The sequence below is a fragment of the Engystomops pustulosus genome, chromosome 7, assembly GCF_040894005.1.
Source record: "Engystomops pustulosus chromosome 7, aEngPut4.maternal, whole genome shotgun sequence".
Lineage (NCBI taxonomy): Eukaryota > Metazoa > Chordata > Amphibia > Anura > Leptodactylidae > Engystomops > Engystomops pustulosus.
In genome coordinates, this window is record NC_092417.1 from 77,957,890 (window position 1) to 77,980,626 (window position 22,737).

General features: G+C 42.6%; 1 protein-coding gene across 3 annotated transcripts in view; it reads left to right on the forward strand.

Moving 5' to 3' along the window:
* MTSS2 (MTSS I-BAR domain containing 2) overlaps positions 1–22,737 on the forward strand; it is a 42,730-nt gene that overhangs the window by 13,552 nt on the left and 6,441 nt on the right. For 2 of the 3 annotated variants that reach the window (XM_072116980.1, XM_072116982.1), the window contains exons 2-13: positions 7,839–7,900; positions 10,461–10,534; positions 10,618–10,702; positions 13,140–13,231; positions 13,440–13,514; positions 14,570–14,727; positions 14,810–14,917; positions 17,792–17,889; positions 18,034–18,232; positions 18,311–18,385; positions 19,135–19,296; positions 20,099–20,264. In XM_072116980.1, the coding sequence (XP_071973081.1) occupies positions 7,839–7,900; positions 10,461–10,534; positions 10,618–10,702; positions 13,140–13,231; positions 13,440–13,514; positions 14,570–14,727; positions 14,810–14,917; positions 17,792–17,889; positions 18,034–18,232; positions 18,311–18,385; positions 19,135–19,296; positions 20,099–20,264 (1,354 nt within the window). The remainder of the gene's footprint in view (positions 1–7,838; positions 7,901–10,460; positions 10,535–10,617; positions 10,703–13,139; positions 13,232–13,439; positions 13,515–14,569; positions 14,728–14,809; positions 14,918–17,791; positions 17,890–18,033; positions 18,233–18,310; positions 18,386–19,134; positions 19,297–20,098; positions 20,265–22,737) is intronic. The other variant, XM_072116981.1, reaches the window with a different exon arrangement.

Below are 22,737 nucleotides of genomic sequence, written 5' to 3' on the forward strand. Positions count from 1 at the left end.
CACAAAGTCCACTATCACTGCAGTGAGCACTTCCTAAATCTGTTAGATTTACCTGGGTTTGTGTTAATTGTTATACATAGGTGGCCTTAGAATGTGTATGGCCAATTGCTCTGAGCTGTATAAGGTCAGCTTCAGTCATGGACTTCTTTCCTGGTGGGTTCCTCAGATGCAGATCTACATAATAGTCATAGAAAGGGTTACGTTGTAGTGTCTGCTCCATTGACTAGATTTTTTTATTTTTGACAAATGTTAGGATTGCTGCTTGGCAGACAAGTAGTAAGACACATTCACACTCCGTCTGGCAGGAGTGGGAGACACATATGCTCAGACTGTAATGTGATAATAGATTCCCGAGCACTGAATATGGAACAAGGAATCAGAGGATCATTGTCACCGAGCCCCAGTTATCGTCCAGCGCCATTTAATATTCTGCACAATGTGCTGTCAAGCTGGAAAAGATTTGTAATGTGCTGGAATTGGGAAAATGTACTAGCACCATCTACCTGTGATTTTAATAAAATAGGCCTTTTCAGACACAGGGTGGCACATATACTAAGAATGTAGAAAACTGCACTAAAACTGTTCTGCCCGTGTGTAATGCTTGGTGCGCCAGAAATCATGATTCTGTTGCTTCCCTGCACTGTCACAATAGAGTTCACCAACTTTTTTGTGATGCACCTTTAACATATAGGGGGAGATTTACTTACTCGTCCGACTGAGTTCACCTAAAGTGCATTGTCCGACGATTCACTAAGATCGTGCGCCTGACATTGTGCATGTGTCGTTTCCCTGCTCAGGTCCGACAGAGTTCACCTTCTTCTTCCTGGTGTATGTAAGTGCATTGTCTTGTGACACAATTTGAAACTTAAATCCCGCACTGAGTCCGAATTAGTCGGATTGTTCAATGGCACGCCCCCGATTTCTGTCATACGAGAGCCAGTGCAGTGTATCCACATACACACGGGAACACTCTCGTCACTGCTATCCACACACACATGGGAAGACTCTCGTCTCTGCTATCCACATACACACGGGAACACTTTCGTCACTGCTATCCACACACACACGGGAACACTCTCGTCACTGCTATCTACACACACACGGGAACACTCTCGTCACTGCTATCCACATACACACGGGAACACTCTCGTCACTGATATCCACATACACATGGGCGCACCCCTGTCACTGCTATCCACATACACATGGGAACACTCTCGCCACTGCTATCCACATACACATGGGAACACTCTCGTCACTGCTATCCACATACACACGGGAACACTCTCGTCACTGCTATCCACATACACACGGGAACACTCTCGTCACTGCTATCCACATACACATGGGCGCACCCCTGTCACTGCTATCCACATACACATGGGAACACTCTCGCCACTGCTATCCACATACACATGGGAGCACTCTCGTCACTGCTATCCACATACACATTGGAGCACTCTCGTCACTGCTATCCACATACACATGGGAGCACTCTCGTCACTGCTATCCACATACACATGGGAACACTCTTGGAGCTGTGATCCACACGCATGGGACACATACTCAGTGTATCGATATAGCCCCGGGTGGTGGTTTGTATCTGGCCGATCTAAATACACATGTAGGGTTCACAAGTCCACTTCGGTGACATTATAGTCAATTACACTGCACAAGGAGGTGTATTCAAGAAAATTAAAAGAAAACCCTGGGATATTTTGAGGGAAGATAAAGTGATAGGAGAACTTATCCCAAGTAAACCAACACTTATCTTCAAAAGAGCAAAAAAACATAGGCAACAAAAGTGGACTTTGTGAACAGATCGGTCAGATACAAGCCACTGGCCTGGAATGTATCCATACAATCTAAGAGAATCCTGTGGACCCTATTTGGACTCGTACCTCAAGGAAACTTAAATAAAACCTCTAGCAGTCATCAGATCACCGAGCACGTGGACATTTGGATTTGGATACTATTAAGTTTTGGTAAAGCACAGAACGCAATCACAAAAATTATTTTTTAATATATTTATTTTTCTGTAGTACCAAGATAGGCGGTATGTGTATTGCTGCCAGCTTTAATGTATTTTAAGTTTAGAAGCTGCTCTCATACAGTAATGCTGCAAATTCAACAAATGGCCATTTTTTTTTTACATTTTGAAGAATATACTGTTATCATTGGGAGGTTTGTTCAATAAAATTCAAGTTATACTCTAACATGCAATGACTTTTATTATACTGATTGACCTTTTAGGAAAATCAGAGATAAATAACATCTGCATAATAATTTGAAACTTTGAATTCCACCTAGCGGAATCCTTATCTACCTTAGTACTATGTCATCGGAGAAGAATTGGTAGGCTCCAAGCACATTAAGGATGGCTAACCATGTTCAGCGAACCATCTTTTGTGAATGGGAATTAACAGAAAAACGGATTTAAAGGGAGTGCAGCGGCATTGCACGCCATGCCAGGAGCCACTGCACCACATTCACAAGTGATATGGATGCCCAAGGAGGTGGATCTGCAGGCTACTCGGGTCGTGGAGCAGTCTTAGCCCCAGGAGCTCAAAGAAGATACTCTATGTCCTGAGTAGCCTCTGCAGCTAATTTGCATATGAATAAAATACATGCACCAAACGGGCATAAGGATGATGTAGACATTGGGATTCTACCTCTGGATCTACTAGATTCCAGACAGTAGAGTTAATTTAAATATAGAGTGCCTTGTGAAAGTATTCCACCTCCCTTGAACTTTTCTACCTTTTGCCACATTCCAGGCTTAAAACATAAAGATATACAATTGTAATTTTTCAGTGAAGAATCAACAACTGGGACACACTTGTGAAGTACAACCAAATTTATTGGACATTTTAAACTTTTGTAAAAACTAAAAAATGGGGCATGCAAATGGGGCATTCAGCCCCCTTAAATTTATACTTTGTAGTGCCACCTTTTGCTGCGATTACAGCTGTAAGTGGTTTGGGGTATCAGTTTTGGTTTCTATCAGTTTTGCACATCGAGAGACTGAAATTGTTGTCCATTATTCCTTGGAAAACATCTGGATCTCAGTTTGGTTGGATGGAGAGAGTTTTCAGCGTGAACAGCAGTATTCAGCTCTTTCCACAGATTCTCGATTGGATTCATGTCTGGATTCTGACTTGGCCATTCTAACACCTGGATACGTTTATTCGTGAACCTTGCATTGTAGATTTTGCTTTATGTCCCAATCTCAGGTCTTTTGCAGACTCCAACAGGTTTTCTTCCAGAATGGTCCTGTATTTGGCTCCATCCATCTTCCCATCAATTTTAACCATCTTCCCTGTCCCTGCTGCAGAAAAGCAGGCCCAAACCATGATGAAGCCACCACCATGTTTGACAGTGGGGATGATGTGTTCAGGTGTATTCTCCTTGCCACTCTTCCATAAAGGCCACATTTGTGCAGTGTATGGGTAGCACGGTGGTCAAAATCTACAAAGGGTTTGTATGTTCTATCTGTGTTTGTGTGGTTTTCCTCCAGGTTCTCAGGCTTCCTCCCAAACTCCAAAGCATACTGCTAGGTTGATTAGATTAAGAGCCCCATGGGGATAGGGACCGATTTGGCAAGCTCTGTGCAGCGCTGCATAATCTATGTGCAGGGCCGGCGCTATGGGTAGGCAAAGGTGGCAATTGCCCAGGGCCCCTGGGAGAAAGGGGAGAATCTCTTCTTTCAAATGAATCTTGAATTTTGTTACTAGGTGCTATGGATCCAGAGATATTCAGGTTTAAATTGAGAATATCAGGTGCCATTTTTATATATAAAAATCACTCCCAACGGCAGTTTAACAGTTAATAGCTCCGTTTTCCTACATTTTAGAAACACAAATTTAGATTCATATAAAAGAGGAGACTATCTTCTTTCATAGGAAAAAGGAAGTAAGGTTCTATGTGTCACAGAGCCAGAGATACAGCCCCCTGAAATTAACCTCCCCCCAATCCAGATTCTTAGCCATCAGGCTGCAGGGAGCATTTGCTGCACACAGGAGCTGCTGCACCTCACAGGTAATGGAAATATTCACTTTATATGTTACTACATTTTGAGAAGGGATAATATCAACTAATATTCATGTTTTTAACCCTTCTCTATGCAGAACTATCTAAGAACACACTTTGGGCCACATGTATCAATCGTTTTTTTCTGTTGTTTTTGCGCCTTTTCATTCAGGCGCACCGTTTTTGTGCCATTTTTGCGACTAAACGCCAAACTAGCTGCGCAGCAAAAATACCCAGCTTTCCCTCATTTATCCTAGCAATCCAGATGTTTTGCTGTGCCTAATGATATTCATCATTTGCGACTTTTAATTTAGGCGCAAAAACTGGCGCAAAAACACTCCAGCCCGAAGGTGGCGTTAACTGAGAAGAAAGCACTGAGCCCCTTTGCAGAGCAGCTCATTTCTAGCAGCAAAGATCAGCCAGACACTGCACACACTAGAACAGATTATACAGACATGAGATACACTGCAGACACTAGTACATATAATACAGACATGAGATACTCTACAGACACTAGAACATATAATACAGACATGAGATGCTCTGCAGACACTAGAACATACAATACAGACATGAGATACTCTGCAGACAGGAGCTGCAGACTCTATTTACAGTTCATCACCTTCTATTTACAAAACATTCTACAGAATCCTGAGCTCAAAGCAAGAGAGAAGAGAACGTTACAGAATGTTGCACATAGTCAGGGCCGGATTAAAGGAGGGGCTCCTGGGGCTCTAGCCCCAGGGCCCCCACCACTTTCACTTGTTAAGGGGCCCCCACCAGTTTCTGACAGTCAGCTACTCAGCTCAGCTGATTCGCTGACTCTCTGTGTGCAATGCACAGCGGCCGTGGCCGCCCGCATCACACATAGGGGTCTAGGATGTCAGCTGTGTCAGTGAGACACAGCTGCCATCACTGGGGGAGTTCACTGATGCACTGTTTTGGTGGCAGCAGGTTGGGATGGGACGCCCCTGGATATTGATGACATCATGCTGTCGGCATCCGATCACTACATGCTGCTGCCAAAACAGTGCATTGCCGATCTCCCCCAGCGATGGCAGCTGTGTCTTCAGTGGCCAGCGGCTGCCTAAAGAGCGAGGAAGAGCCTGCAGCATCATGGGATCACTGGAAGGGAAGGTGAGGGTAAGTATGAAGTTTATTATTTTGTGGCCATTTTCTACAGGGGACTGGCGGCTAAATTCTACAGGGAGCTGGTGGCTAAATTCTACAGGGAGCTGGTGGCTGTATTCTACAGGGAGCTGGTGGCTGTATACTATAGGGGACTGGTGGCTGTATACTACAGGGGGCTGCAGGCTATAAACTACAGGGTCTGGCAGGCTATATACTACAGAGTCTGGCAGGCTATATACTACAGGGGGCTGGCAGGGTATATACTACAGGGGGCTGGCAGGGTATATACTACAGGGGGCTGGCAGGCTATATACTTCCAAAAACATTGTTGGAAGGGCCCCCACCAGTTTTCGCCCAGGGGCCCCCACCATCCTTAATCCGGCCCTGCACATAGTACTGACAAGTGTCCCCCATGTAATTCTGCACAGTATCACCAGTGTTTCAGAGGGGAATACTGAGCAGAATTAGAGGGGTGCAGCAGGAGATCAGCACTGGGGGATCCCCTCCAGGAGAAGCCCCTGCTGAGGAGGTCACTGGGTGCTGGGTGTCACACACCTGGGTGCTGCTGTGAGGGTCATTCTCATTCTGGGATGTGGGAGAAGCAGAGAGGAGCTTGTAGCAGGATCACATATAAGTGCCTGAATCTAACATTGCGCCAAAATTGCGCCTAAACTGTGTTAAAGTAAAGTGATTAATAAGAGACAGGAAATTAACTTATAACAGATGGTTGTAGCTTGTGATAATTCTGGAAAACAGTGCGCCAGAATTTAGGTGCAACTGCTACACTTAGGCGCACAAAAGTGATAAATGTGGCCCATTCTCTCTTATTCCCTTTTATTTTGTGATACTGTTTTAGGAAAGTAGATTTTCTTTATATAAGTATCTGGATTTGTACATATTTTAGAGGAAATTTTGAATGTTAATTGCCAAATGCATCGCCTGGTTGTCTGCTTTCAAAATGATATAGGTTTATGGCGCCTTTACTTTTTATTCTGTTTTATTGATATATTTTGCAGGTTGTGACTGTCTAAAAATGTCTAGCTGAAAAGCAGATATCTAGCTATTACAGTTTTAGTGATATTATGTGGATTTATTTATGTGCACATATCAATATGGGACATTTGTGAACTCTACAAATGTCCGTGTATTACATTTAGATGTGAAGGTAAACATTTTCTGTTTGGATCAAATTTTTTGCCATCAAAGTCAAATTTTAAGTATTTTTAATAAAATGTTTCAATTTGAATCAAAATTGCATGAAGGCGCCTATGTCTATAAAATTTTTGATGCAATTTTGAAAATGGGGCAAGTGTCTGCTTTCAGAAAATATCGGTCCCTCTCCCCAATGGGCCTCACAGTCTAATCAACCTACCAGTAAGTTTTTGGAGTGTGGGAGGAAACCGGAGGACCTGGAGGAAACCCACGCAGACACACGCATACAAAATCTTTGCAGATGTTGACCAGCGCTGCAAGGCTGTAGTGCTAATCACGGAGACACCATGCTGCCCATAAATCTCCCTATCATTTATCTATCTCCTATAAAATTCTCCCATATTACAGTTTGTTTTACCATACTAAAGGTGCCTCTTGCTGACTGTGACTGGTCATAAAATAGTTTTATTTTGGGGCCCCACTTTTAGTTTTGCCCAGGGCCCCACTTTGCCTAGAACCGGCCCTGTCTATGTGTGCTATATAAATAAAGGAATTAGTGTACAACTGATTGTTGTCGTATGGACAGACTCTCCCACCTCGGCTGTAGATCTCTGCAGTTCATCCAGAGTGATCATGGGCCTCTTGGCTGCATCTCTGATTAGTCTTCTTGTTTAAGACGAAAGTTATAGACAGAACTTGGTAGATTTGCAGTGGTCTGATACTACTTCCATTTCAATATGATCACAATGCTCCTTGGGATGTTTAAAGTTTGTGAAATCTTTTTGTATCCAAATCCGACTTTAAACTTCTCCTCAACAGTATCAGGGACCTGCCTGGTGTGTCCATTGGTCTTCATGATGCAGAACCCTAAGACTATCATAGAGCAGATGTATTTATAAGGAGACCTGATTACACACCGGTGGATTATATTTATCATCATCAGTCATTTAGGACAAGACTGGATCATTCAGAGATCCTCACTGAACTTCTGGAGTGAGTTTGCTGCACTAAAAGTAAAGGGGCCAAATAATATAACACGTCCAAATTTTCAGTTTATTATTTGTTACAAAATATCCAATAAATTTCGTTCCAATTCACAATTGTGTCCCACTTGATATTGATTCTTCATTAAAATATTACAATTTTATATTTTTATGTTTGAAGCCTGAAACATGGCAAAAGTTCAAGGGGATCGAACACTTTCGAAAGGCCTGCACTTAAAAAGAGAAACTCTATTAAAGAGTTAGTTTCCTCACTGTATAATTAAAGTTCAAATTCTTTATAATTTATGAAATATCTGATGTCATTCAGGTCCTAGCCTTATCCTAGTCTCAGAGCTGAGAATTTGTTAAACTTTAAAGCCAATACAGTACAAGGTTTTTGCCTACTAGAATATCCATCTGAAAGATTGCTGAAAATGCAGCACTGTGCTGGAAGTAGCAATACTGGAAGATGTGTGGTTACTCTCTGCAGGGACAGTACATGTATGAAAACTGATTATTCTACTTTATATCTTTTCATTGCAGAGTTCTTACCCGATCTGGGAGGACTTCAGTTCTAAAGCCACTAAACTCCACTCCCAGCTCAGGTAAGTGACCCCATGGTGGATCTTGTGATATTCTGTGATCTTATATGGTTTACTACTCGCCAAGTGCAAAGACACAGCAGGGCTGATTTATTAATCTCCTATTATTTTCCATGTTAATTGACCAGTTATTTTTCAGTTTTTTCCGTTAATACTTTCTACAAACTATAACTTAGCACATCTATGGGTTTTATATATCTTACTGGTGAACTTTTAGTAACTCTTTCTGTGCCACATATTTAAAAAAGAACGCAAATGTGACATTGTTTTTTCTAATGTAAATTTTCTACTTTTTATCATCAAACCTAAGTAAGATATAAAATGTGCAGGGATTGCAAATTTATAGGGTTTCGTTTAAAAAATAACCTTCCTTGGCATAATTAAATACTTTTGGGAGGAAAAAAAATTTGCATCGCCACCTTCCAAAGCCCATAACTTCGTCAATATGCCTGAGGGCTTATTTTTTTGTCATACAGGATAAATACTATAATAGTTTTTTTAGCCTGGGCTGGAATGGGTGTGGAGGTACAAAATGATTGCCTTTTTTTTTTTTTTTTTTTTAAGGGTCAAGTTTTGTGTGTTGGTGGGGGTTTTTTTTTAAATTTTTTTCCACAGTTTGTTTTTTTTATAATACGGAAGTGTACTTATGTAGTGCGGTGCATTATATGTCCCTCACAGTACTTCATGTAAGACCCTTTGTCTAACCTTTCACCACCTATTGGTTGGCTTAAAACATTTGGTACACATGAGACCACAATAAGCCACACTCAATTTCTTCAAGGATCTGATATTGAAGATTCTGCAGCATTTATCAAAATATTGAGGTCTCTTTATACAAGGGAATTGTCCCAATGACCAATATGATATTGCTGGTCTATCTTAAAGGGTTTATCCAGGTTTAAAAATTTTTTTATGGCCGGGCTGGGGAGGGATAGTTAAACATAATAAACATGGACTTACCTCCTCCGGCGCCGCCGATGTCCCGCGCCGCGGTCACTTCGATCCGTGCCCCTGTAAACAAACAGGGGCACGGAAGCCGCGCACAGGGAGCTTCCGGTCCGCGTTGTGGACGGCTCCTCCCATCCGTCCCTATCTCTCAGCGTTGTAAGCGCTGGGAGATGGTGCGCATGGGAGCATCCGGCCGGCCGGAAGCACCCTGTGCGCCCTTGTACTGAAACCGGCGCACGGAGAAGACCGGCCGCGGCGTGGGACATCGGCAGCACCGGAGGAGGTAAGTACATGTTTATTATGTTTAAATAGCCCTCCCCAGCCCGGCCATAAAAAAAATTTTAAACCCGGATAACCCCTTTAAGGCAGCTGCACTGTGTCTGCCACGTCACAACCTTCTGCACCTCAAGGGGCGCTCCAGTGCAGAGTCAGACCATGCACCACATTTAATACAATGACTGGACAGAATTGTGTTGCACACTCTATGTTAAAGGTGCACCGAAAAAAAGTTGGTGCACACCTCCTAAGCAATGATGCGTCAGATTAATGAATACCGTGCGCCGCTTTTGATGACTCTTGAACACTCTGCACATTCCACATGCAAATTGCAATCCTCTATTATTGTCCTAGGTGCGTGAGCATTGATGTTGCTTGCAGCCCAAGACCTGCACACGTTAGGGTGCTGCCCCAATTTAGCAGTTTGAGTGCGTTTTGTAACAGAATCCAAATGCCCAGCCGTTCATATATATGTGTTTGTATGCAAATGCATGCCATCGGCCGATCGTATGTATGTGTTTGTATGCAAATGCATGCCATCGGCAATCAGCACCCAGTGTCTTGCATTTACAACATATTAGACACCGGGTGCTGATTGTCAATCACATGCGTTTGTGGGCCGCCCCAGTACTTTTTGATACAGTTACAAAATGGATGGCGTACTTATGAAGTACGAGCGCCACAAATCCTGAAGCAGTTTGCACTGTTTTTAGTAAATGTGCCCTATAATCTTGACATTAGATTTGAGAAGTGGATACAGTGCCCTATAATACAAATATAATACAGTGCCCAAACTAAACAGCTAATATAGAAGATTTTACACAACTGTCTGTTTGTAAGCAGTCTGTTATAGAGCAGGAGAATGTGAGCAGATTGTAGTGGCCTGCATGCAGGGATAACATTATAGAACAGGAATTGCTTAATGTCCTGTCTGAAAGTAGCATGTTATGGAGCAGGAGTAATTGAGCAGCTAGTGCATTATGTCCTGTCTTTTAATGCTTATAAGCAGTCATCTAGTCTTGAGGGGGAGTTAACACGATGACGTTTTGTAAACGCAAATGTTAACAGCAATGTCATTGGTCAAATCTCCTCTCCTGAGCCGTTGTATTGAGTTCCAAAACGCAATGTAAACGCCACATGTGAACACAGCCTACTGAAATAGAACGCCTCTTTGACGCACAGATATATATGAATACATTGTACGATTATACAGAATCTCTTGCCACTAAACTGTGTAAAAGTGTAAAATTTGAATACAGTACACACATAATACAGGCATATAGCTGTAGTTTGATATACAACTATGTAGATTTAGGCTACGCTGTGTTTGTGTCCCTAGGACCACAGTGCTGGCTGCTGTTGCTTTCCTTGATGCTTTTCAAAAAGTGGCAGACATGGCGACCAATACCCGAGGTAAGCAGCTGGCGCAGTCATGTCTATGCATTATTGTCTCATCATCTAAACAAATTTAATGTGACTGACCTTTGGTTTTTCAGGAGCCACACGTGACATCGGATCTGCCCTCACCCGCATGTGTATGAGGCATCGCAGCATTGAGAGCAAACTCAGACACTTTACCAAGTAAGAGCCTGTAGGTCGTAGAACAAAGCTGCCAACTGAAACATTAGAAATATAGTTAAAATGTGATCAAATCTACTGACTCGAGGTATTAGCAGACGGAGCCTGGGAATGAAGGAGGAGCCCATTACAGTGTCCATTTTAGAACATGGTCAGAGTCATAGATCATATAATGGCATATTTGATACCTTACTCTGACACCTGAGTCTGACACCTGAGACTCATATGTGACTGTCTTCAGAGATCAGTCAGACTATGTGTATTGGATACACTATATCCACTTCCTGCCTAGCAAACATGCTCAAGTGATGAGGCTGATATCTGACAGAGTCTTCAGACTCAGAGATCAGTGTCAAAGTATATGTACTGTATACATTGTATATTCTTGCTAGCTTAGAAACTGACAGCCAATAAGAAAGAGAGCAGGGGGAGGGGGAAAAGAAGCAGGTATCAAGTGTATTAGTTGCCACACTTGTATACAGTTGCTTCTACAGACTTCTTAGCTAAAGGCAGGTATTTACCATATGTACTCGAGTATAAGCCAACCCGAGTATAAGCCGAGATCCCTCATTTTACCACAAATAACTGGGAAAACGTATTGACTTGAGTATAAGTCTAGGGTGGAAAATGCTTTGGTCACAGCCTCCCCCAGTAATGTAATGCCACGCGCTGCAGCTTCCCCCATAATGAAATGCTCTGTGTTGCTGCCTCCCCCGTGATGAAATGCTTCGTGTTGTGGCCTCCCCCGTGATGAAATGCCCCATGCTGCGGCCTCCCCCCTAATGAAATGCCCCTTGCGGCAGCCTCACCCGTAATGAAATGCTCCGCAGCCCCTTAATGTATATATAAAAAAAAAACTTACATACTCATCTTCCGAGGAGGAAGAGATGCGTCCATGCGCTCCGCCCGTGGAGCAGACTATGACTTCAGTAGCGGTTGCTGCTACCGATGTCGTAGTGTGCACCGCGGGCTGAGCACATGGCAGTGCCTCTGCCCACTCTGTTCTACATGAACGGGAGAAGGAAGAGGAGTCGGTCAGATCATCGGGTAGGTGAGCATGTAAGATAATTTTCTTATAAACTCCTGTATAAATCAAGTTGGGGTTTTTCAGCACATTTTTTGTGCTGAAAAACTCAACTTATACACAAGGATATACGGTAATAAATTACTGTATATGTTTATCATTTGCACACATCTCTTATCACTAGAAATCCGTATAACTTGGTTCAATTCACATAACATATACATTACTAGTATAATAACTGTTAACTATGTAATAAAGTACAGATCTAGTTTATAAAGTGGATTTTTGTGTTACATTCTGCACAGTATATACGTGTGTGCAAATGACTGTAACTAGAAGGTCCTCTATTTAGACACAAAGTTCATTTTTTTAAAAAGCAAAATAAGCTTCTGTATGTCTTATTGAGCTATACTGTGGAACTTTGTAGTCTGTTTCATACAAAATCATGCAATACGATGCAATGTATGAATTATGTTACAGGTAGGTTTATCTTTGAGGTCTGTTATATTTAGACACAAAGTAAATGCAGTGTATACAATACAAATACTCTGACTGATCTCTGAAGGAAGCCATATATCAAACTCAGGTGTCAGTCTCGGGTGTCACAGTCAGGTATCAAATATGCCATTATATGATCTATGACTCTGACTTTCTGACCATGTCCAGAAATGGACACTGCAGCCCATAGCACGTTTCCTCATCTGTCATACCTTGATAACTGGAGACTGCATTCACACGTGGCGTTTGAATTGCAATTTAAAGCACAAATCAAATGCTAGGTGTGAATGTGCATGGAGGGTCCTACACTATGTACAGCTCTCTGTCAACCCATTTTGTAGATGGGAAGAATCTGCCATATATGTGCCAGTTGATAGACATTAAAGAAAACCTACCATTTGAAAATGGTCATTCTGTCCCAAACATACCTTTACATAGAGGTAGGTAAACTGATGCTGGAGGTTGTCTTGTTTAGGCACAGAAATCAGCAGCATCGTCCAAAAATCTATTTATACAATAGACAAATAACCCATTTGGCGATCCTGTGCCCCTGGCTCTCGGGAGCGAGGTGCTGCACAGGCTCTCAGGGGCACAGGAGTGCCAAATGGGTCATTTGCCAATTGTGTAAATAGATTTTTGGATGAAGCTTCTGATTTCTGTGCCTAAACAGGACAACCTCCAGCATAAGCTTACCTACCCCTATGTAAATGTATGTTTGGGTCAAAATGACCACTTTCAAAATGGTAGATTACTTTTAAGCCACCTGATGTTGGTTCCCTTGTTGCACAGCCATACTCTGGATATAAATACCCTGGCTTATATGCTCCTCAACTCCATATACCTGACACTTTGCAGGCCTCATTACCAAAAAATACTGTTAAATTCTTATGTTTACTATGGAGTTTTTTCTCTTTGCAGCGCCCTTATGGAGAGTTTAATAACTCCTCTGCAGGAAAGGATTGAAGACTGGAAGAAAACGGCTAACACATTGGACAAAGAGCATGCACGAGGTGAAGAGTGATCCATACTGTGTCCCACACAGCTGCAAACCCCACATCTCTCAGCCACACAGGACATGCCACTACACATACCTCAACCACACAAATGTCATCCCAAGATGTCCAAGCATCCCAAATACTTCATTCTTACATCTTTGCATTTATACTAATATACTAGATAACAGAAGTCACAAACTCTATAATCTGCTTTTCCTTTCAGAATACAAGCGAGCAAGACATGAGATTAAGAAGAAATCCTCTGATACTCTGAAGCTGCAGAAGAAAGCTCGGAAAGGTACATGTATTCAGTAACACATCCATCACCAGCACAACCCATCAGACATAAGCTCTTCCATATGATTTGTTGCAATGTATGGGTCTGTCTAACCATTTCTTTCCTGAGGCTTTGCTGCTTTGATACTTGGGATGAATCTGCGCTTTGTGATCTCTCTTTGCATGTCTGTTTCTCACTAACCTTCCTTTCCTTTTTTCTTGCATTGCCTTCCCTTCCCTCCTGTAGAAGTTTTAGGTAAGTGATCATCTTCTGAACTGGGGGTTGGAGTGGGGTGCTGGAGCACATTTAGACAATACTAGATACTAGCAGGTTTTGTGGGGGAGAAATATTTGAGCTCACTGAACACATCTCCCGGAAGCCTTCTCTATTGTTTGCTGTAGAAGATCCACTCCATCATTCGAAAACACTGGAAGGATCTTTAGAGGAGAGGAAATCTGAGGGTGGGAAAAGAGGGACAATTTCTAGAGTGGGGTGGGTGAAGTTTTAGGGCAAAAAGGGCCTTCGACAGTGTTAATGTATTTTTAGATATTCCATTTGAAACTGCATGTATAACAGTTGTTCCAAAGTTGATTCCAAATACAAGGTGTGAACTTCTTTCTGGCAACATGTGTTTGTCATGTAAAGTGGGAAATGGGCCATTTTCTTTTTTTTTTTTTTTTAAAGTATTTTTTTATTTATTTTAACAAAACAATAAGGTTACATACAGAGGCCTACTTGCTCTGTGCATAGTAACATTCTGGTTTACATCCAGAGCTTTACCAATTTTAGATACTGACACCAAGCTGAGCCCTTTTATTATATATATAACATCATTTACAGAGGTGATGACATTTTCATTTCATATCACATACTCATCACTAAGATGTAACACTAATATGACTTGATATTTGTGATCCCCGCTGATAACTAGAACAAGGTGACCCTAGGAAATTGTTGTCTTCTGCTTCTAGTTCCCAGTAATGTGGCCTGGTGTAGATGGCAGGAGGTTTATAGTCTAGTGGTGGCAGCAAGTGCCCCATTTTCCTGTGAGTCAATTTTTTCTGTCCATCCTGCAGGGAAGGGAGATCTGCAGCCACAGTTGGATCACGCACTGCAAGATGTGAACGACATGTACCTACTTCTAGAGGAGACAGAGAAGCAGGCAGTGCGTAGGGCTCTGATTGAGGAGCGCGGGCGCTTCTGTACCTTCATTGCGCTATTACAGCCAGTGGTGGTAAGTACAGGCACATGATAAACGCTAAGGTATCACTACATAGAATACACTGCCTTCATGTCTTATGTATTTCTGTTTTCAGAATGGAGAGATTCACATGCTGGGGGAAGTGACGCATCTGCAGGCAATAATCGATGACTTGATGCTACTGAGTGAAGAACCTCACAAACTGCCTGCAGCTAGCGAACAGGTCAGAGCTCCATTGGATGCATTTACCTTAGAAACATTTTTTATACAATTTTATTTTACAGACATGTGAACTAAATCCATTTCACAGGTATAAAAATGCATTTGCCATTATTGATGTGACTTTAAGGGGAACCTGTCACCAGGAGACCCATTTTTAGCACTCCTCAAGTCCCCACAGAGCACAGTACATACACTGCCAAAGTGTTTTTGTATTAAAAATTGGTTTTACAGAAAAAAAGATATGTTATATTGTACCTATCTGCTGTGTGACTAGGCAGTTGCCAAATGGGAGGGGCTGGAAAGGAGCAGTCCCCCCCTCCCCCCCAACCTTGGGGAACAGCTACTCCATGTGACCTTTTCAAATATATGAATAACTCCCCTCACTGGGTTTAGCGACGCCCCCTGCTCCTCTACAGCCAATCCCGAGTGTGGGGAGTTATTCATATATTTGAAAAGGTCACATGTTTCCCAGGGGTGTTGGGGAACTGCTCCTTTACAGCCCCTCCCATTTGGCAACTGCCTAGTCACACAGCAGATGCTAATGAAAGGTACAATATAACATATCTTTTTTTCTGTAAAACCAATTTTTTATACAAAAACGCTTTGGCAGAGTATGTACTATGCTCTGTGGGGACTGGGGGAGTGCTAAAAATGGCTCTCCTGGTGACAGGTTCCCTTTAACCTCATCAAACCGCTTTGTAGATAAACCCTCATGCAGTCGTGCCTTGCATGACAGTTCAATGCATCTCAGCCCTGATGCACAAATACGTTGTTTCCTTTTGGGATGTGTTTTTTACAACTGTCCCACAGCTCCATATATTTCTATGGCCTCATGCACACAGCCATGATTTCCACAGCCCTGTGCATAAACTAACTGCCCGGGCCTTAAATTATAGAGCAAGTCCTATTCTCACATAATGCATGGACGGGAGACTTTCCATTGAGAAATATGATGCAAGGACTTCCATCCACTGCACTAAAAAATGGGGGGGGGGGGGGGGGGGATTTAGCATCACTTTGACTGTTTCTTCTAATACTTTTTGAGACTTTTTTTTTGTCTCGGCTAAGGCAGCAGAGCTGTGGGCTCAAATAGGGCTGCAGCCCAAGTCCAACGCTCTTCAACATCTACATCCATGAACTCACTGGAGGTGAGGTGAAATTTCTGCTATATGCAGATTACCTTCTGATATTGTCATCTACTTAGAGAAGTCTCCAGGACTGGCGATATGGAAATCCTGGATAAATTTTCCAACACCTTTTTATTTAATCTAAATAAAACCAATATCATGGTGTTCCAGAGGAGAAATGCAAGAGTGGCCAGACTACCCTCCTTCACACTGAGCACTGCCCATGACAGTGACTGACAGGTATCTACCTGGGCCTGGAAGTACCCCAATCGGGAAGCTTCAGCCATCCAGGTGCTCAGAGATAAGTCCTGAAGAACCTTCTACGCAATCAGGAGAATTTGACATTTGTCAGTTGAGACAAAAAAAAAGTCTCAAAAAGTTGTAGAAGAAGCCAAAGTGGTGATAAATCCCCAAATGGAGTGAGGTTCAAGATGTGAACTTGAATGCGCAACTGGCCTTAGCCTGAGCTTTTGCAAGGTGATCAAATGCAAGGATGTTTATTCTTTGTGGAAAGCCGTTTTTTGGGGTCCTATTATTGCAAAATATGCAAATAGGTTTTCTTAGTTTGGAAAAGGAAAACCAGGCCTCTTTTGCTATCCTATAAGACAGCCCCCTTACCATCTCACATGGCTTTCAGGAAGCCTAATGACATGATATAGGATTAAAGCCAAACCAGTATAGGCAGTCTCCGGGTTACGTACAAGATAGGTTCCATAATTTTGTTCTTAAGTTGAATTTGTATATAAGTTGAAACTGTATATTTCATTATTGTAGATCCAGACAATTTTTTGTCCCACTGCCAATTGAAATTTCTAATTTTTTTTGCTGTGATGGGACCAAGGATTATCACTAACGCTTCATTACAGACACTTTACAGCTGATTATTGCAGTCTGGGACTATAGTAAAGCATACAGAGAGCTTCACCAAAGGTCACAGTGGGCAGAGGGGTCGGTCTTTAACTAGGGGTTGTCTGTAAGTTGGGTGTCCTTAAGTATCTATTTCAGAAGAAACAGATTCACAACTGTAGACAGCACTGTTTCTATGTGACTGTGTTTCTTCGGTACAGTGGGAACTGGTTTATCTGAGTGAGAGACTTTTGACTAAGGTCAGGGACTACGAGTTCTCCTTATGGAAATTGCTAATTAAGGCCACCTTGCAGGCTTGTGGAGACTTAAAGCCAATCATGCTCCACTAGGAGATTCTGTGAAATATGCAAATCGGTTTTCCTAGATGGGACAGGGAAAACCACCATTCTTTTGCTACCTTTGAAGGAGGCCCCCGTACCATCAAGCTTGACTTTCAGAAAGTCCAATGAATGATAAGGATTACTATAACTATTCCAGAAGCATGATATTTCCCAACTGTAAAAAATGCACATTTATGTTCAGGAAGCCCAAAGTTGGATTTTCATGCTGATTGTTTTCTGCATTTTCTCCTCCATGTCTTCCTTGTTTCTCTAAGTTATATCCAGAATTCCTGTTGGCTTCCTTTGGGCACTCCTTATGTTTGTCATATCAATAGAGTTAATACTGTACTGACATTGTTACTAGTGAAATAAACTTCACTTGATTGTGGCTGCAGAATGTGCCCAGAATCACAGCTGATTTATTCTTAAATAGGGTTCATGGAGTTGTTGGATGCAGCAGATGTTAGAGATGAATAAGAGGCTGTGCCAAGTGATTGTGGTAGCCATGTTTCCTTCATCTCGTCCCAGTAACAGCTTCCCAAAAATTCTCATCTCTTGCAGGTTATTAAGGATTTGAAGGGATCTGACTACTCCTGGTCCTATCAGACACCTCCATCTTCCCCCAGCAGCTCTGGATCTCGCAAGTCCAGCATGTGCAGGTAAGTGATTCTGGTAGATAAAAGGAGAGGCAGTCCCCTTCATAGCTTCTTCACTAGATCCCATCACACTCCGGTATATGTGAGAGGTGTCCATAGTAATGTCCCAGTGTCTTACATCATCAATGCTCTGACCATTTACCACAGTACAAAAACTGTCCCCTCCTGGCAAGCTGCCTCGCACCCCCACTCACCGGGTTCCGCGTGTCGCTATCGCAGCCTCCCGCAATCCACTGGAGGAGCCCAGCGGCTGGTGAGTGCCTCTTCCCAGGACTCTGGATGCAGTTCCCATGAAGCAACCTATTCCAAGCCGCCATCACCTATGCCCTCGGATATCACAAGCCAGGTCAGTGCTGAGCCAGTTGTGCAGGTGATGTGCGGAATGATGGCACCTTCCTGTCTAATATATTCTTCCTTCCAACAGAAGTCCTCGAGCTCTGCATCCTCTGAAGCCTCTGAAACTTGCCAGTCAGTGAGTGAGTGCAGCTCCCCCACATCAGTGAGTATTATTTTGATAAGTGCGCATAATGGTAAAGGGCCAGTGCACTCCTTTGTGTGCTTCAAGTAATCTTTGCTTGCTGTCAGTATATGGAAACAGTTTTATTTACCTTCCAATAACGCTAACACCACTGCGGAGTACAGTACTAACGCCGGACCGTTTTCAAAGCGCCCACATTGTGTGAAAGCGCCCTCACGGTAGCCACTCACTTTAAAGACTCATTGACCCCTTCCCTACTGCACATTTTCTTATTGGGTTAAATGCCAAAAGTGAATAACAGAAGAAAAAGCCTCCTAGTCTCTCTTGTCTGACCATCTCAAGATTAGTTTATATCAATGCTACAGGCTTTCTTTATGCTCTTTCCTTCGAGAAGAAAATAAATAATGAAGATAAATAGTAGGTCTTCCATTGCACAAAGGGTTACATGTACAGCAGGTTATGTTATTCCTCTGCTGTGGCTCTATTTTTGGCATAATCATGGCCTTAGCACTGATGTGAACTTAGTCTTACAATGTATCGAATCAAGAAATCCTCTGAGATCCTGGACTGATTCGTTTTAACAAACAAGACAATAGCTTAGACACAATTGCAACATACCTAGTGAAACACATGAGATGTGTACAAGTTTTTAATTTCTCAATGTAATCAAGAGTGTTCCTCCTTACCAACAGCAAGTATAATCTTAAGACTAGCTACCAAAACCTAAAGAAACCTAGCAACCAATTTATTTCTAATGAATATTTCTGCAGGATTGGTCACGGTCCGGTCCATATGAAACGCCACCTGCAAGTTCTATTCAACGCAGAAAGGATCGCGTGGAACATCTGAGGGAAGCAGAGCTGGGCTCTGGCTATCAGGGTTTAGAAGACCCTTACCGGCCCAGAATGTCTCCCGCTGTTATTGCTGCCAAGGTAAACCTTTCTTAAAGATATATAATGTATAACCACTCAAAGCTTTATCTTATAACCTAATGTACACTACTCTCAGATCCTCCATATGTGTTGTAATAAAATAAACCACCCCACTCCCCATATAAAATTATATAATCCCCATCTTCCCCTCCAAGGACTTCAATTTATCTAATAACATAATATATATATCTTATCGGTAAAATATTGCAAAACACCCTGAATATCCTCCCCTCGGACCCCCACGATATAGTGTATAACCCCTTTTTCTACCCATACCCATATGCATATATCTGGTATTACAAAGTAACTCCTTCCACCAGGAATCCCACATACATATAGGGGGTCATTTACTAAGGGTCCGATTCGCGTTTTCCAGACGTGTTACCCGAATATTTCCGATTAGCGCCGATTGTACCTGAATTGCCCCGGGATTGTGGCGCACCGGCGCCGGCATGCGCGCGACGGAAATCGGGGGGCGTGGCCGAACGAAAACCCGACGTATTCGGAAAAACCGCCGCATTTAAGAACGGAAAATCTGTTGCTTGGGACGCACTTACCTTCACACAGCCCGAGCCGGTGAACTCCAGCGCGGTCAGATGCTTTTCAGCGCAGCAGCGCCACCTGGTGGACGGCGGAGGAACTACCTTATTAAATCCCGGTCGGACCCGAATCCAGCGCAGAGAACGCGCCGCTGGATCGCGAATGGACCGGGTAAGTAAATCTGCCCCATAGTCTTCTTCTCCCCTGCTCTGGTTCACGTTCTTGCTACCCAGCATTATATTCCTTTACTTTATTGTTACAGCACGGGGAAGAGGTGTCCCCTGCGGCCAGTGACCTTGCCATGGTTTTGACCCGTGGTTTAAGTCTGGAACATCAAAAGAGCAGCCGTGACTCTCTGCAGTATTCCAGTGGTTACAGCACCCAAACTACGACACCTTCATGCTCTGAGGACACAATTCCTTCACAAGGTAAGTCAAGCAATCCACCACCAAAGGGTTAACGGTGGTTTCAAGTAAGTATTTGATACACAGCAAGTTTTTTCTTTTGCAAAGAATGGAAAGGTCTGTAATTTTTTTCATAGATATACTTCAACTGTGAGAAACAGTATCTAAAAAAATCCTGAAAAACAGTTTGGGGGACCTTTACGAAGAACAGTGCAGTCTTTACTATGTGCACTTTTCCTGTGTAGTGTGCAGAGGGCGCCAGATTCAGGATTTCTGGCCCCCTCTGCTCTGCTCCAAAAGAATTCACCACATTTTTGGTGTACCTTTAACACCATGGGGCAGATTTATCAAGCTGTCTGAAAGTCAGAATATTTCTAGTTGCCCATGGCAACCAATCACAGCTCCCCTTTAAAATATTCATGAGCAATGGTAAAATTATTGCTGCACTGTGATTGATTGCCATGGGCAACTAGAAATATTCTGACTTTCAGACAGCTTGATAAATCTGCCCTCATGTTCCAAATGAACACCAGAACGCCCCCTTCAGTGCAGAAATTTGTGTCGCATGATGACTAGTGCAGCTGCACCACAAAAGGGTCTCATGCGACACAAATATGGTGCAGACACATTGAACGTGCCTTTAGCAAATGTGCCCCATTGTATGATTTTTAAATAATTAATTCACATTTTATTGCATTAAAAGGGGATTTAATACAATGGAAAAGAAGAACTTAATATTTGGTATAGATATATCCTGGGGTTCTTGACCAAGTTTGCACTCACCGCAGCAGGGATTTTAGCCAACTTCTTCATATTTAGATTTATTGCAGATCTTTATTCAGTACTGTTGTTGGGCAACATTGAGTTTCATCTCCCTTCAGATTTATAATTGGGTTCAGGTCTGGAGCCTGGCTAGAAAGAGCTTCACTCCAGAACCTTGACATGCTTCTTATAGAGCCATAGTTGCCCTGGCTGTGTGTTTTGGGTCATTGTCATGCTGGAAGATCTCGCCACTATCCGTCTTCAGTGCTCTTAATGAAGTAAGAAGGTTGTTGGCCTAAATCTCATGATACATGACCCAATCCATCCATCCTTTAATAAGGTGTGGTCATCCTGTCCCCTTTGCAAAAAAGCACCCCCAAATTATGATGTTTTTGCTTCAATACATCATGGTTGGAATGGTGATTTTGAGGTTGTAATCATCCTTATTCATCCTCCAGACACAGCAAATGGAGTTGATACCAAAAGGTTTCATTTTGGTCTCATTTGACAACATGATCTTCTTCCATGCCACATCTGGATCTAGATTTTCATTGGCGGACTTCAAACGGGCCTGGACTTATGAGCAGGGGGACCTTGCATACCCCGCAGGATTCGACCCATAATGGTGTAGTGTGCTACCACCAGAATGAAGGATTATAAACCAAGCACCCTTACTTTCTAGTGTGTGCCCCCTCTGGCAGGATCTACTTTTCTTTTAGCTTCATATGCCCTGTTTTTTGCAAAAAAAAAAGTTTTTTGAAAATATGCAAATTAGCATGGGGGGTCCTGGGCTCCATTTTAGACCTTTTTTTCTTAAAAATAAAGGCATAAGAAGATAAAACAAAAGTGGAACCTGCCAGAGGGGGCACTCACCAGTACGTAAGTGTGTTTAGTTTACAATCCTTCAACCTGGTGGTAGATGTCCTTTCAGATAATCTTTGAGACTGTGCTCCCAACTCATTTTAGGTCATTGACCACATCCTCTTGTGTAGTTCTGGGCTGATTCCTGACTTTCTCAGTATCATCCTTGCCTCAAGAGGCGAGATCTTGCAAGGAGCTCCAGACTGTGAAGGATTGACGGTCATCTTGTATCTCTTCTATTTTATCATAATTACACTTCTCACCAAGCTGCTTGTCTATTGTCCTGTAGCTCATCCCAGCCTTGTGTCACTGGTGTCTTTAGACAGCTCTTTGGTCTTGCCTATGGTGTAGAGGTTGGAGTGTGATTGAGTGTGTGGTCAGGTATCTTTTCAACAGGAAACAAGTTCAAACAGGTGCAATTAATTCAGGTAATGAGTGCAGAGTAGGAGGAGCTGAGAGAGCCAGAATTCTTGCTGGTTGTAGGGGATCAAATACCTATTTCATGCAATAAAATTCTAAATAATTATTTCCTATTCATACAATGTGTTTTGCTTTTTAGATTTAATCTCTCACAGTTGAAATGTGTGATAAATACATATTTCCAGACCTCTCCATTCTCCGTGCAAGTTTTCCTACCCACAATCTGCAGTGTGACAAATACTTATTTTCACCTCTGCAAGTCAGGCTTAGAGCACTGGTACAGACCTCTGTATATAAGCTGAAACAATGTACTGTATAATGGAAACTTGTAGATACTGAAACCCGATTCTTACTTCTCATGGCTGAAGGTTTAATGTGACAGTTGTAGACAATCTTCTGGATACTTTGAGCTGTACTGATCCATAGGACAGGAGATGTATTGTGTTAAGCTTAG